Source organism: Toxorhynchites rutilus, chromosome 1 (assembly GCF_029784135.1).
Source record: "Toxorhynchites rutilus septentrionalis strain SRP chromosome 1, ASM2978413v1, whole genome shotgun sequence".
NCBI classification, from domain to species: domain Eukaryota; kingdom Metazoa; phylum Arthropoda; class Insecta; order Diptera; family Culicidae; genus Toxorhynchites; species Toxorhynchites rutilus.
In genome coordinates this window covers 174849895-174867016 of record NC_073744.1, presented here as the reverse complement: position 1 = coordinate 174867016, position 17122 = coordinate 174849895, and the positions used below count along the sequence as shown (strand labels likewise).

Sequence of the window (17122 nt, the reverse complement as noted above, 5' to 3'; positions counted from 1 at the left end):
CATGAAACATTAAATTGAAACTACCACACTGTTTCATGACAGTGTTGGGCATACTCCAATAGTGGCAATCTTTTGGGGGATGTCGGGTTCTTCACCATTTAGAGTGGGTGATGATCAACGACAGTAATAATTACACGAGCGGCATAAAATGACCTAAGGCAAGTAATTTGGCATCCGAGCACGAGAGGGAATTGTTTACCTTTTTCTCTCTTTTATTCCAATATAAACACTATGTGGTTTGCTGCCCCCTGTGCTCGAATGCTTTTCAACAGACACACAGAAGGGTGCGATTTTCCACATAAACCGGATGTTTGTTTATCGTGTCACAAAGCTGAACGAGGGGGTGGGGAGTGGCACACAGTCGGTCAAGGAGGCATGATGCCTCCTCGACAGGAAAATCAAAGCATTTGATGGCAGAATACCCGAAAGCAAAGCACGGAAAAATCTTACTTACAGATGAAAAGATTTTCATTATAGAGACAAGCTGCCGCTGCATAGAAAAGTTGTAGAGTTTACGCGCGTACGAGTCTTCCAGGGCAACTTCTGTTCCCTGAGTGGATAAAGGTCATCATCCGGCGCCGTCTGAATAATATTTGCCTAAGGTTTACAAACGAACTATTTTGCTCTGGTATTTTTTTAATTGTACACAAAGTTTTGTTCGATAGAAAAAGGGGCCAAGAATTTGCCAATTTGGAGATTCGAATTTAACAATTTTCGAAATATGTGTATGGAATAGACGTCTTACATACAAGATCTTGAATCTTGTTTCAAAAATACTTATACTTCCATATGTCATATTTGTTGTACCACAATATAATTGAGTCATGCATAGGGTATTGGATATAAATTTGAAACTTTCGGGCTTATTGAAGTTGATCTTCACGCCTCCTGTAGGGATGATAATTACCCTCGTTCAGGAATTCGACCGATTTTCCAAACAGAACGTGATCTGCAATCTGATTGACTCGATTTTCCATGATTCGACTTCGAATAAGGACTTGTGATAGAATGATTAGAACGGAGCTGGATTTGTTTTCCTTAGAAACCAGATATAAGGTTCTCCTTTGTTAACGCTCGGTTCGGTTTTCCGCGCTGACGACTGCTTAAATGAAACCTATACGGCCCATGTTTGTATAGGAGACGTAAACGACAAAAGGAACAAAATCGACTTTTTCGCTGTTTCGCGTTCTACACAATGTTATACGTTTGCTCAACATGCAAAAAAACATTTTTTGTTCGAAAACATTTGGGCAATTTTGAAAAAAAAAACGTTTCCGAAAAATCACTGTCCGCATAACAGACGTAATTCCATACAGCTTTTATATATCATTTTAAAATCAATAATTCTCGCGTAACTTTTGAAAAGGTCCAATGTAACATTTTCGTCAACTCGAGAAAAATGAAGTTGAAAACCCGAACATTATTCCGCGAATTGTCTTAAAAGGTATCGATCTTTATCACTACTTTTATCACTAGCAGTCAATAATAACTTTGAAAAACCAATCATAACAGCTGTTCCGTGATTTGAGCTTAAATTTGAAGCCTCGGAGCGAAAAATGTTACATTGGACCTGTTTGCACATTGGACATATTACGTTTCACGATAAGAATTTGAAACTAACTACCAGGGCTTGGAAATATTGAGCTTGTTAAGTAAAATTGAAAATATATTTTTATCAGTGTAACGCGTTTATTTTGCTTGTCGATGCTGCTGTCATTCATTCAACGGCAAAAAAATTTACAACTGTGTTCATTCATATTCATTCTGTGCTATCTGAGCTTTCCTCAAAGCTCGAGTCATGAGAATTCATTCACATTTATTCATTGCCATTGAATTTTCAGGAATGTTGTGACTGTTCATTTTCAATATCCCGATATGTGTGTGATTTTCTCATTGAGTCAGTGCCTTGCTTGTTACTCCGAAAGGGCAACGCAAATCGGTGGTGCAAGCGGAAATGCCAACAAAAGAGCAAGATCTGCATGCACACACACAGCTAAGGATTGCATAGGTTTGGACGACGAGGAGGCATTCTGCTGAATAGACCCGAGTAGCGAATGCAGCCGTGTCAACCAAAGCTGGATGTTGGCAATTTCATCCGCTAATTCTATAGCATAGTTTGCAAAAGGACGCTCGAAATATTCCCATTGCGGTCGTTTCTTGGACACCACCATTTGATGTTCGTAAGTACGGAATTTGAGTCAAAAATCAAATGTTTGGAATTTGAGTCAAGACGGTGTTTTTTTTACATCGGAATTGGAGTCTTTTGAAGCATTTCTGACAAGTGGAATTGGAATTGCATATTCACCATGTAAAATGGAAGCATTTTAACTTAGATGGAAACCTTGCATGCTTGAACAATTTAATTTCTTGTCACTATTATGAGCATTCTGTACTTCGTTATCTTCCTCAACGAATTTCTCCGTTTTGTCAGTGTCCGAGAACGATGCTGATTGTGAATGAACTGGTACATTAATATCAATGAATGACAAAACTAGGGATATTTTCTTTTGCTCACATTCCGTGAACGCAGAACAGAAAGAAAAAGAGAATGAAAAAAACTGGATGAATCAACTGTGAGGGGCTCGCAACAAATCAAGAGCACCTTTTCCAGCAATTTCACTAAATTTCTTCCAAACATTTTTGATTTTATTCGATAACAACTGAAACTACCGACGGAGACGTTTTGCCTATTATCGGAATTGTAAATACTAACGCAACAAACAGAGCCACCTGGTGATTACGTCTAGCTATGCGAACAAATGTTCATTGAAACGATTGATTGTCCGCATAAATAGACGCAAGCGTTTTCCAAATGGAAAAAATATGTTTCAATCCGCAAAATCTCCTATGCCCTCTGTTTGCCGATGATATCCTTAAACTGGACAGATCATTTCATCGGAAATTTGCATGGTTGTGCTTGTAGGCCAAAAAACAACAAAAATGCGTTTTCCCAACACTAATGGTGTTGTCGATTACGTCCCCTATGCAATCATGGGCAGTATAAATCTTCAATACAATTTGTGGTGCAGGGTAAGTGGAGCACTCATGACAATAAAACCGCTCAAGTTTCTCCTCTCTATATTTATTGTATTGTACTATAAGCAGAAAAATAATCGCCAACAAGTTTCTGTTCGACACTAGTAAATGAAGTCCGATTGAGGTGATATTTTGCATAGGATAGTTTTTCGTGGGAATCAACATTTTTAATTAAGTTTGTTTTGAAAATTCGCATTTCCAGTTCGATTTCATTTGGAATTGCACCATAGCAAATTGATCAAACCAGTGTAATCTCACAGTACGGAACGAGACTTGTCTAAAGAGTAAACTGACCAGACGTCCCGCATTTCAACAAAATGTCCCGCGTAAGATTCCGTCCCGCGAAACGTCCCGCATTTGGCAAAAGAAACGAAAATGTCCCGCAATATCAATATATTTCAATATCACAATTTAATCATGTTGATTTTCTTAAATGGATGAACCTCAAAAAAAAAACTGTTATTTGCTAGTCTGTTCAAGAGCGCTTCTAATGTATCCAAAGATTAATACGTTGAGCTGGTTTCATCGCACCGATATTGGGCTTTTTGTTTAGAGAGTGTCAACTGGAAGCGACAGCAACAAAATTGGAAAACGATTTTATAAAAGTCCCCTATTGATCCGCAGGGACCAACGTGAGTCAGACGAAAAGTTCACCTTTGGTCCGCTAGCTCGGTCAGGGCTTAACGTTTTAAATAAGCCAGAAAAACTAGTGTACACTCGACAGGAAGAGGCAGAGTTGTTTGATGAAATATCGTAAATGAAGCGCTGGGCGGTCTTACGGAAGTTGGCCGGAACCTGAACCATGGCCGATGAAAATATGTATATCGGCGTGTTATTTTACCTTTTTGTGGCCTTGATGGTCGTCTGTCTCTCTATTTTGGCCATTCACTCAAAAGTTTTCTATCGGGCGCAGCTGGTGAATGTTGGGAAGGTTGGTAGTCTTCGCGACAATGTTTATCTCCAGCCGATCGATCCTCCAGTGATCTTTTGACATAATGAGCTGATCCCAGGTTCGGCATAAAGACCACATCACCTTCCCAACTCCGGCAAGCACTTCGTACTATATATCTTCCCGTTCACCATATGACTCGAAAGAAGAGCGGCTTGGACATTCCCTTCACGTCTGTCAGAGAAAGACCTTCTTCGAGAACTTGATATGAATGATATATTCGACGTCATCGCTTACCTGGGGAACGTAAAGTACCCGATCTCCTGCCATCCGTTGAATTCTTGCATCAAGTACGTCTCGTCTTTCATTACGAGTACGAAAAGAAGTTTTCCACTTCCTTCGCCGGAAAGTTTTTCACCAGCACCTCAAGCTACTCCTTCTGGGTGATTGCGTGCTGCTCAGATACGGCCGGTCTCGTCTGACGCTTCCGCATAAAAATGCCCATTTTGGCCGGATTCTTCTCCACCGTTTGGCCGTTTGCTTCGATCTCCCGGCTTGAGGAGTGGCAAAGAGACGATATTGTAAATACCAGATCGGCTATATCTGGCGGACACAAAGTGCCTCAGGATGTCCAACTCCTTCGCTGTGGGGTGGAGCTTGCAGTATGCAAAAATCATCAAGTTGCTTGACAATGCTGCTGCTGCGAATCAACATCTTTGAATAATTTTTGTTGTAGACTTAATAAACGTAAGATTTAAAGAAAATTTGTTCCTATACATTATCTTTCATCGCCTTCCGAAATTAGTCCATTTTATGAATGCATACGTTAACACTAAAATCGATGAAAAATGAATTGAAATTTTCGAGCATTTCTTTCGGTAATTTGAAGAAAATTGTAGAATTTGAATCGTGCTTGCCAGGCGTAAATGCTCTGATTGAGCGAGTGATTTTCGGGCGTAAACAAAATCTAAACCACCGAAAAATCACAACTGAGTGCCGATACTCAGAAAGAAATAATACTGATCAGTTAAGACTCGCCAAACTATGGTTTATGTTCACATAACGTATATACATAACGTTTTGTTTTTTGTGTCCCGCGTTAGACCTCTGACCATCTGGTCACTTTACTAAAGAGCGACTTGTCTGCGCTTCCGCTCACCAAGCGAACGATCGTGGGTTCAACCCCTCAGGACCCTAGAGGCGAATGGACTTCATAGTTTAAAGCATCTATAATAGAAAAAAAATCAATCAATCAATCAATCGCCTTAGTATCGAAAATACGGGTGGATAATGTCGAGGACATGACCGGAGAGACGTTGGACTCCACCAAGAACTGTATATTTAAATATATTGGGAAAAGAAATAATTGGCTAGAAAAATTATCTCTTTATGAAAATTCTGTAAAGGTGTTGTCATTGGCGTTGATGTTGCTGGATTCGATTTTCATCGAATTCTAATTAGTTTTTATTTTATTTCTACTCAATTTTTCAATTTTTCCTCACTTCCTTTTGGCTTCTTCTCCTTAAACGTTCATTCGCCGGGGATGTTTTGGTGGTGAAGAAAATGGAGGGGGCTTTAAAGAAGTGATTTTCAACCTTTTTTGCTCGCTTGCCCCTTTTACGAATATTAATCCCAGTGCTTCACCCCCATTAATATTTTGTAAGAAAGTCTGTAGCATATCAGTGAAGTAATGTAAGAATACAAACGGTTTTCAAGTTATATTCGCAACAAAGGGCCTGGCCATCCTTATAAGCTTCGAGATAAAAATTTGAAAAAAATACTGAATGTGCATGTTACTACGGTGTATCAATAAAAATTTAAAAAAAACATTTTTATCGAAAATTGAAGTACTAAAAAAATATTGAAATTTAGAAAAAAAAATTTTTTGGAATTTAGAGATTCAGTACTACTCTAATTCATATTTAAATGTGTTCCTACGGCTTTTTAATTTTAAATTAATTTTTTTTTATTCTGAGATTCAATACTACTCTAGTTTGTTTTCCTACGTCTATTTTAGGCATATGTGATTTTTTTTCAGAATTTTTAGAGTGTTTTTCGCGGTACAAAAAAAAACTATATATATTTTCAGGCATTTCGAAATTTTAAAAGAAATATTACTTTGAGACCCACTTTTGCTCTAATTTTCATTTAAATGCATTCGTATGTGTTGTTTTTTCCACATGTAGCGTAATTTTTTCTTGAAGTTTCAAGAGGATTGCGCGAAAAAAAAATTTTTTTGGCCTTTGGACATGTTTAGTTTATTTTGAATTTAGAGACCCAGTACTGCTCTGATATTTATTTAAATTTTGTTTTTTATATGGCTAAATTTTGTCGGTATATTTAGAGCATTGCGCTGTACAAAGATTTTTTTCTCATATCTTGAAATATATGAGATTATGATTAGATGGTTTACCAAATTCATAGGAGTCAGTAGGACGATAGAGCTCTGTGAGAAAAAATAAAGTCCTTGTGGAAAGATCATTCGGATTAATGAGAAAAACACTTAAAAACATCCAAATTATTACTATTTTTTTAAATTTTAATCTTACAATTGAAAACCTCGAATACAATCAAATAATCGATTTCAAGAGAATAAAAATAATAATGCAGACGATGAAGAAAATTATGTTTGTGTCTCGCAATGCTCTTAAGCATTCAGGAAGAAATTGCACCACATGTAGAAAAAAAAGACACATAGGAACGCATTTAAATAGAAATTAGAACAGAAGCGGGACCAAAGTTATATTTTTTTCAAATTTCGAAATGCCAGGAAATATATTAATTCTTTTTGTACCGCATATTTAATTTTTTTTATAATTACATTTTTCGATGAAAAATTTGTTTGAAGATATTTATCGATACATCCTAGTAAGATGTACTTTCAGTATTTTTTCCATGTTTTTGTCTCAAAGCTATTGAGAATGACGCGAAAAAAACGAGAAAGTGCATTTTCCACCATAGATCCTTTGGTGTACCATATAAGAACTCAAATATATGGTACTTGCTGCCAAAATATTTTATTTAGTACTCTATACAATATTTTCCATACAGCTGGTGATTTGGTTTGAGGGCACTTTTCACTCCTTTACCCAGTCAGACCCTTTGGAAATATAAAAAAAAAATTTTGTACCGCGCAACACTGACAAAAATCTGAAAAAAATCACACATCTAGAAAAGCCGTGGGAACACATTTAAATGTGAAAAATAAATATATTTTATATTTTTTTTATTATATATTTTTATTTTTTTGATAATTTTTATTGATACACCGTAGTAACATGCACATTCAATATTTTTTTCAAATTTTTATCTCAAAGCTTTTAAGGATGGCGTGAAATAAACGAAAAAGTACGTTTCTCACTATAGATTCTACGTCAAACCACAAAGGGGTTCAAATAAACCGCCAAAATTTCTTATTTAATATCCTATACAATATTTGCCATACAGCTGGTGATTTGGTTTGGGGGCACTTTTTGCTCCCTTACCCCACCAGGCCCTTTGATTTTATACTTGTATCTGATTACAAAAAAGATATATTAAGTTTGGCAAATCAGTATGGCACCTGCACCTGAACGATTTCCGTCAAAATCGTAATTTTTGAGAACGTTGTCGAAAAGCCCCAATCCAATGAAGCTTTTGTGATAATTTTTGTTAATCATTGTCATCTTCAAAGCGAAGCAAAAAATTCTCAATTCCTCCATTTTAATGACCAAATTCCCCACTAGTGGGGACTTCCCCACCGGTTGAAAATCACTGCTTTAAAGTTTTCCTGTTCATTCGATTCTAGTCTTGAAAAAGGCTGATCGGAAAAACTGAACTCTTATGTTTCGGCCTTGAGAAATGTCATTTTGGGTGCCACCGCCGACTAATTGCTAACTAGATGACTTCCGAGTGGTAATTGCTGCTGAAATTGGAAACCACAAAGCGGAAAATTTATGTCGCTCTCTCTCTCTCAATGCAGCATAATATGTGCGGAACCGACTCTCAAATCTGAAAAGAGATACAGCAAACATCTTCCAGAGCACAGTCCCATATACTATTCAACAAACGCATATTTCATTGCTTTGAATGCTTCCACTGAGCGGCACGAGCAATCGACACAACAGCAGTATTCCCGAATTGATTCCCAGTTTTAACATATTAAAAATCGAAACAACAGATTGAGCAATTCGTACTTCTATCTTGATGCAACGAAGCAGCTGGGCATTTGGTCGGCATTGGTCGGAGGTAAAGGAATTCGGGGTTTTAAAAAAAATTGTTGATGCCAAATGTCTTAAAATTGCATGAAACGTCGAGATCTACCGTCCTCTCGGAAAATGTCAAAAATCGACATTCCTTTCGTTTTGGGTTCGGGTTTTTTTTTCGGAATACGGGGCAAAATATATGGTTTTGGGTGCCAATAAAAATCTTGATTTTTCATTCGGAACTTGCTGCGAAATTTTGATTTGCGCTATAATATACCCAATGCAAAATATTTGCTCAATCAGACTACTAGTGTCGCAGACGTTAAAATTTAAGTTTTTTGATAAAAAGCCCCGGAAATCAGGATTTTCAAACAAAAATTCATAACAATTCATAAAATCCATAATCATAAAATCCGGACGGTCATGGCATGATTTAATGAATAGGGGCTTCAGATTCTGAACTGGTCAGCTTGTTTACCAAATCAAAACCCTGTCAAGAACTTATGAGGAGTGATCGTACGAATAGTAGATGCAGCTTACAAGCAGTAAAAGGTGATTTGAAGATTCTAAACGAGCAGTATCCTCTGCGTAGAACGAGTTGCACACTAGAACGTGGTGCAGCTTGGTCGAAACCACCCCGAATGGGTTATTTAAACTGAAAATGGGTTATTGAAACTCAAAAAAAGGAGTGGCTCTATAGTTACGAAACGCAGTGTACCGACTTGACTCTCAGAATAGCCCCCACAGTCTATGGTCAAGTAAAATGACAGGCCTAATTGAAGACAAATGACTGCCGAAGTCAGCATTAAAGATAATCAGAGAGCCGCTTTGAGCTATCAAAATCTTATCCATCCCTATTGAGACGCATTGCATAAAACAGGACTTAGGATGGGGTCTGGAACCAACGGGTGGTCTTAAATGAAAACATAAAAAAACGCCTTATTGAAGAACTCCAACATTAACCAGAAACATTGTTTCACAGGTCATCTCTCTGGCAACTGGTACCAAGTGTGTGAGCGGGGAGCACATGAGCGTCACCGGCACGGTAATTAACGACTCACACGCGGAGATCATCGCCCGTCGCGGTTTGCTGGACTACTTTTATGCTCAGTTGGATTTACACTGTCGAAGCCAGTCGTCGAACACAAACGTTGCTGCTTCTAACAACAATTCGGCAACGGCTCAATACAATGGAAAGGGTGGCAATAACAACAACACCAACAGTCTCGGAGGAATCGAGCAACCGGAACAGGAATCAAGCATTTTCGTGCGACCCGCCGATGGATCGACACTGTACCGTCTGAAGGATGGCATTAACTTTCATCTGTACATCAATACGGCCCCCTGTGGGGATGCTCGTGTTTTTAGCCCACACGAGAATGATAACATGGATGTAGACAAACATCCGAATCGGTAGGCATTTACATTTTCGATAAAAGACCGTTAGATCATGAACTATGGAAGAGTTAATAATGATAATTTTTGCTAACCCCTCCTCAAAACAGGAAAGCCCGCGGCCAGCTGCGCACCAAGGTGGAATCGGGCGAAGGGACGATACCGGTCAAGAGCAGCGAGGGCATTCAGACGTGGGATGGTGTCCTGCAGGGGCAGCGTCTATTGACGATGTCCTGCTCGGACAAAATATCACGCTGGAACGTACTCGGCTTGCAAGGATCGCTGCTCGCGTCCGTGATCGAGCCAATCTATCTGCACTCGATCGTGCTGGGCAGCTTGTTGCATCCGGCGCACATGTACCGGTAAGGATGGAAATGTGTGTGACGCAAGAGTGTTGCGAGTGCGAATGAGTGAAGCGTGTTGACACCAGAGATGCCAAAATTTCCCAGACTTTTTGTCAAGTTCCCTGATATCCCGACAAGCACTCAATTTTGCCTGATTTTTTCAAAGATCCTGATTTTTCCTTTTTTTCTACTTTTCATTTAATCAGATAAAAAATATCCGTAATAAACAAACTGTAATCTCTATCAAAATTCTTCTGGCTGTACCTAACTTTTTTTTTTTATTTTCGCTTATTTTTCGTCGGCCTATTTCCGCCACTTCAGTGCCAATCACCGACATCAGGGAGGCGACTCCACCTGTTCCTACCTATCAGACTCAACAACTCATGAGCCGGGCCAACTTCTTTTACTTCCCCTCCGAAGGAAGACGTAGCCAGAGATTTTTCGCCTCAGAAAATCCCAACGACGCCAGCTGGGATTGAACCCGGGCCGATCGGATTGTGAGGCTGTTACGCTAACCACACAACCACTGGCGCCGTCGTACCTAACTTATTATCATACAAATCGAGTTGCAAATCGACTGAATAAGCTTTTCTAGAATGAAAATTCCGAATCATATTAACTACACTTAAAATGCTCTAAGATTTTCTAAAGAAAACTGGATAATTTTAAGAAACCAGAATATTTGAAGAATTGAAGGGATTATAAAGAGATTATGTTTGAGGCACAACATTACCTGTTCCGTTTGCTGGGAACTGTGGACTGTATTTTCTCATGTTGCTCCACTCATGGAAGCAACGGGTGCGTGGAAGGAACCCTCGTGTTCCTCACGCTTCATTCGACGGGTGGGAGCCCCTGTGGCTTTGCTCCGTGCTGTGAAAGGCCTAATCTTTTGGGATGTGCTTCGGAAAGGGTTTGAACAGTGCAGAATAAATACATGGCGATGGAACACTATATTGTACATCGTTTAAGGTGAAGGTGGAAGCTAGCCATTGTAGTAGTATAGGTAAGCCCACGAGTAAAAATGGGGTAATAGTGTTTGTGAGAGAAGAGCAAAGCACACGTAAATAGATCAATTCACTTATCAGACTGTGTGGCGCTTCATTGACACTTCTTTGAATACATTTGAAAAAAAAAATAACATTTCAATACTAAAGTAAAATGTATGAACGATGTGTTCCGATATACAATTGCAAATATAAATATATACAGAAGGTGCATTTGCATATGAAGTAAAATTCTGATTATACGCGAGCGTTACATGAGCCAATTTATAACACATGCGAATTGGGGCTTTTTTGGTATTAACCAGTTCTTCCGCATAAAGGGTGTGTCACATCAAATTGCATCACGGAAAAAATGCTGTAGAAATTTAATTTTTAGGAATTATATCTTCAGCTTTCGCTTATAATCAGATAAGAGTGTATAGATCACGTTGGCCATGCTTCACTGTCAATTTTTCGTAAATTTGGAAAAATGTCGTCGAACGAAAAAGAGCGTCGTGAATTAATCCTGTGCACTCATTTCGAGAATCCGGAGTTGTCACATCGGGACATCGGTAAGATGCTGGGAATCGTCCAATCCACGGTCAGCAGAGTACTAAAACGATACTTCGAGAACCTAACGATCGACCGGAAGGTGAAGAAAGGCAAAAATGGATGCTCCGTCAGTGAAAAAGATCACAAGCGCGTAGTTAAGCAGTTTAGACGTGATCCGAGAAGTTCGGTCCGGGATGTAGCCAATAAGCTGAATTTGTCAAGTTCATTCGTCCAGCGGACCAAGCAGCGGGAGGGCCTGCGTACATACAAGGTTCAGAAGGCTCCTAACCGCGACGAAAGGCAAAACATGGTGGGGAAGACGCGAGCCCGGAAGCTGTACACCGAAATGCTGACGAAGCCGCATTGCCTGGTAATGGACGACGAAACCTACGTCAAAGCGGACTTTCGTCAGCTGCCGGGCCTGTTGTTCTTCTCCGCAGAGGACAAATTCAGCGTTCCGGAGGAGATTCGCAAGCAGAAACTATCCAAGTTTGCTAAAAAGTACATGGTGTGGCAAGCGATCTGCTCTTGCGGAAAGCGGAGCGCCCCTTCGTGATGACCGGCACGGTAAACGGGCAGGTTTACCTTAAGGAGTGCCTACAGGAGCGCGTACTACCACTATTGAAGCAGCACGAGGGCCCGACCATCTTCTGGCCGGATCTCGCTTCGTGCCACTATTCAAAGGACGTGTTGGAGTGGTACGAAGCCAACGGGGTCACCTTCGTGCCAAAGGAAATGAACCCGCCCAAAGCGCCGGAGCTTCGCCCAATAGAGAAATATTGGGCGATTATGAAGCAGGCCCTCCGGAAGAACCCAAAAGTTGTCAAATCGGAGGCGGACTTCAAGAGAAAATGGATTTCTGTTCAAAAAAACTACAACCTGACGTTGTACAGAACCTTATGGACGGGTAAAGAGGAAGGTGCGAGCATACGGGCTTGGGCTCGAAGTATGAAGAAAAAGAAAATGCCAAAAGTTGTTTAATAGTTTTTATTTTACTGTCTAAAATTTTCAAAAGGATCGGTCTACTGGGCGAATTTCTACAGCATTTTTTCCGTGATGCAATTTGATGTGACACACCCTTTAGTAACTTCATGTTGATAATTCTTTAATATTTTCCTTCGTTGATCGTATTGTTCTCACATATTCACGTTGGAGAGCCTTAACCCTTCTCTACGTTGGCCGAGGCATTTTGATTGAATGTAATACTTTTCCGTTTACTGTTTTTGAAAGCATAGGCCGCCGTGGCAGTGTTCCGAGCTCTGCAATACAATTTTCTTACCCAATGTTAAAGTTGCTAAAACTAACATTATAAACCTATTAAACGTAAAAATAATAATTGTATTGATATCATACTATTTTATTCTATTGATTTTCATGACATGAAACGCTATGACTCAGGAATAACATTTTATAGAGTGGTTTTTATAGCTGTTTCGATGATGTTGTCTGGCATCAGTATCGAAAAAATTACGATGCTTTCACCAATACAAACAAAACCATTGTCGAAGATTGAAGAATGAAAATTTATCTTTCAGAGCACTTGCTCGAGTTTTTCGACGTTTTTCACTATACAGTGCGACAGCAGATGAAAAATTAATATCTTGTGAGTAATCGATTAGAGTTTGGTTGATATTACTTGATTGGAAGTGTGCGAAAACGATCATTTTCTTCACACTGTCTCGCAAAATTATTGATTCTCGGGCGAGGGGTGAGGGAGGGAGATGAAAGAAATGAGCGCCATTGTGGCAGCCATTTGTGGCTAGCTTCCACCTTCACCTTAATCTTTACTAAATTTCCCTATGTACATTATTCAAATTATCGATTCGGTTACATAAATTTCATAAAAAAAAAATTTATTTCACCAAAAAAACTTTACAACTTTTCAAATTTAAATTAGAACCTTCTGATTTCAAATAAAACTTAACACTGAACTCTCTTCAAAGAATCTATTCCTTTTTATTAATGTTTATCCTAAGCTAGCAAATTCCAACTATCGTACGATATTTCATGTTTATCCTTTATCGTCATTATTATATCCGATTATTTATGCGATTTCTTTATCGCTGACGAGGGTGCCCTTGATGCTGTGGGTGAATTCTGCTGACCGCTGATTTGGCTGCATTTGATAACTGTTGACTGTGGAACGTTGAGATTGTTTACTCTAGACGAATGTCATGCCAACTCGACTGGCCGTTGGCAGCACCATTTCAGATAGCAGTGAAACGTTGTGGGTGAAAAGACTTTGGTCATTTAAGCAACTTTGCATACTTGAAATAATCGAAAAATAATCAGACTACTTTATTGAAAAAGCCAAACTTTTTTTTCCTTAACTTTTTACAAAAAAATATAACACAAAAACTATGATACCTACAAAATTCATGTCAAAGGATGAAATGTAGGAAATTGTTTAAATTTTCACAAAAAAATACCAAAAATTTCATGGAAAAAAATTTCACTGACAAAAAAATTAAAATTTATTTTTCTTAAAGACGTATTTTTTTTAATTCCCAAAAATATATATATGTATATGAATAGCATTTACTATTTCCAACAAGTCGTCCATACATCGAAAGATGGGCACTTTTACAGGGAAAAAGTTTTTCGAACAACAACTTTTTCATGTTTTCTTTGAAAAAAATACAACTAATCCTAATTTTGTGTAAAGTCAAGATAGCGATATAAAGTATTCGACAATGTTTTAGAACTTATTAAAATATGAACTTTTGTCGAAGACGTCAACAATCTATCTGTTATTGTTTTTGAAATATAAGTCTTTTTTGTATGAAGACTCCTGAAAAAAATAATGTTTTACTCGTAACATTTTTGTGTGTAAATTCTCACGTTTGACATGTTCTTGACATGTTTCTAAATAGAGAAAAGTTAGTAGATCATGCTAATTGTGATAATTTATACATGAAAATGTAACGGATAAAACATTAATAGCACTTTTTCAAAGAAAAACATGATAAATTTGTTGTTCGAAAAACTTTTTCCATGTAAATGTGCCCATCCTTCGATGTATGGAAAACTTGTTGGAAATTTGAGGGGTTTTTATATCATTTTTTTTCAGTATTCTAAAAGCATATTTTTTCGAACGAATGAAATGAATTTCAATTTTCAATTTTTTTTACAATGAAATGTTTTTCCAAAAAAATCATTGATAATTTTAAATGAAACCCTAAGTAATTTCCTACATTTCATTCTCTGACCAGCTTTTTGTAGATCTTATAGTTATTAATTTAAGATTTTTCGAAAAGAGGTGAAAAAAATCAAAATTTAAAAAGAAACCTACAAAAAATCTATCAGACCTACAGAATTTTAGTCAAAGAATGGAATGTAAAAGTGCCTATCTTCCGATGTATGGACGACTTGTTGGAAATCGTGAGGGCTATACATATATATATATTTTTAGGAATTTAAAAAAATCTTCGTTCCATTTGCGTTGCCAGTTAGCGATGGTATTTTTACGGACTAAAGAGTAAAATTCATTGAAGGCGATTTGACGCTGATAAATATCGCCTTCAATCGCACCTACCTTTGCTAATGAGTCAGCCCTCTCATTACCCGGAATTGAGCAATGAGAAGGGACCCACACAAAGGTAATGACATAACAGCGTCTGGATAAAGCACTCAAAATTTCTCGTATTCTTTGGTCTTTTGCGTTGGCTTAGATTATTTCATACTAGAAACAAAAAAAAATGTCATTGCAATAGTGCACAGGAAACAACTCGATTTCAACTATCTACCTATATTTTAGTGCCGCGATCGAGGCTTCTATGTTTACTATTTGGGTGAAAAAGGAAGGATTTTACAGAGACACTCGCTGCCTCAGGCAAAAGATTCCAATTTGATTCTCGCACCATCTAACGTCATTCCAAGAGGCAAATGAGAGAATGCAAAATTCTCTGAGAATATATGAGCGGAATCGAGACAGTATTTCCCCGTAAACTGCACAGATCGCGATCTGTACAAATTGCGATCAACGATTAATCCTCTCCCTTCCCAACAAAACGATATTCTCTTGGTTGCTCTGAGTTTATCAACACATCGCTTCACGGAATCTAGATAGGAGAATCAGAAGATTCTTTCCACTCGGTTTGTGTGCAGATCGCAGCCGTAATTCGCTCCACGAAGGCAAGTGTTTCTATAGTATACGATTTGCAGTCTCTCGCCTCTCCGCTCAGTTTAGCTTGGCACGACCCGAATGTTGAAATTGGCGCTTCGAACGCGTCTTTGCAGGCGAGACGGGAGACTCGAGAGGTACACAAGGACTTTACGATCTCTCGAGAATGAGTTTAGAAATGAATTTGGATGTCAGTCTCTGGATGATTGTTGTGGCGAGCGGTTGGGTTTAACACTTTCGTCGCCCAGAGCGATTCGGTCGAGTTTCTTGCGGGGCCCGAATTCAACTCTCGGTGCGCTAGATACCGGGCAATGATAATAATGAATTCGGGTTCGATTCAGGACTACTTTTCTGTTGAATCCGAATGAAATCAACCGTCTGCCGATTAGAAAACTTTTTAAAATAATTTTTCAGTCAATTATACAATGTTGCCAATGATAATAAAAAATGAAATTCAACCGAACGTACTTGCTCTATATACTATATTCGATGGCGATGAATAACTACAATTTTAATGGAGAATATGGAATATTCTGTTCAATCGATTGCGAAGATTCTATGAATATATCATACTAAGAACATATGTCACATTTGTGGGAAAATAATCGTCATAAACTATATCACATTTGGCAACTCCGGTTTTCCACGTGATTCGTTTTCATATTTCTTTGCGCTTGGTAGTTAAAAGGCTAAAAGAAGAAGCAAGTTGCAAGTTTTTGTTCTGAGAATGAGAATAATAATTGCGCAACGTGGATAAGCCCCTGTTCATTCCAATTTTTTTTTATTAGACACACATTTGTTTTTTTCATCCTTAAAATGTTTACCGGACGGCGTAATAGTAAATCTGAAAGCGAGGAAAGTAGTAACGACGAAATAGTGCGAAGCGTTAGAGAAAAAGTTTCGAGTATTATCTCATCGAATTCCGATTAGGTTATTGAGGAACTATACGCAAGTGAAGACCTGGACGATATGTTAGACGAACTTACTATAAACGACATAAAGATATTGATTTTTCAACAGTACATTTAAAATGTGATTTTTCACAAATTAGTATGTAAGATCATGGAATACGCAGTTCCATTACGACAGCAGAGATAAAGGCGTGTTCCAAATTTCAGATCAATCGGACAATAGGAAGGAGGTTGAATTTCTATTGATGTGGGACAACCCTGCAGATAAACATATAAACATATTTACAGTAGGTAATGCTAAATAAAACCGTTTAAAAGTATAGTATAAAAACTATATTTTTATGGTTTTGATTTTTTGATTATTCTACATTACCCATATTTACATTTAAGTGCCTGTTCTATCAAATTACGTTTAAAAATCCTATTCAAATTGAACAGGTCTCACACAATTTGACCAAAAGAACCTGTAATAGATAACATTTCAATTTGCGACTCGCTTCAAGAACGTAGCAAAGCAAATCGTTGAAAATTGGTCAACTCGAAAGTTGATCTTCACTCGATGAAAGTCATATTCTGTGCCTGGTGGGATTGGGAAGGAATTCTGTAAGCTGCAACCAGTCGATACATTTTCACAAGTACTGCTCGCAACTGGACAACTTCAAGGCAGCGAGCCAGAACCAAAATCCATAATTAGTCATTGGGACA

The 17122-nt window shown here is 38.2% G+C and overlaps 1 protein-coding gene across 12 annotated transcripts in view; it reads left to right on the top strand.

Moving 5' to 3' along the window:
• Positions 1 to 17122, top strand: part of LOC129762255 (double-stranded RNA-specific editase Adar) — a 125758-nt gene that overhangs the window by 90092 nt on the left and 18544 nt on the right. For all 12 annotated transcript variants that reach the window (XM_055760343.1, XM_055760341.1, XM_055760337.1 and 9 more), the window contains 2 exons: positions 9092 to 9522; positions 9615 to 9866. In XM_055760343.1, the coding sequence (XP_055616318.1) occupies positions 9092 to 9522; positions 9615 to 9866 (683 nt within the window). The remainder of the gene's footprint in view (positions 1 to 9091; positions 9523 to 9614; positions 9867 to 17122) is intronic.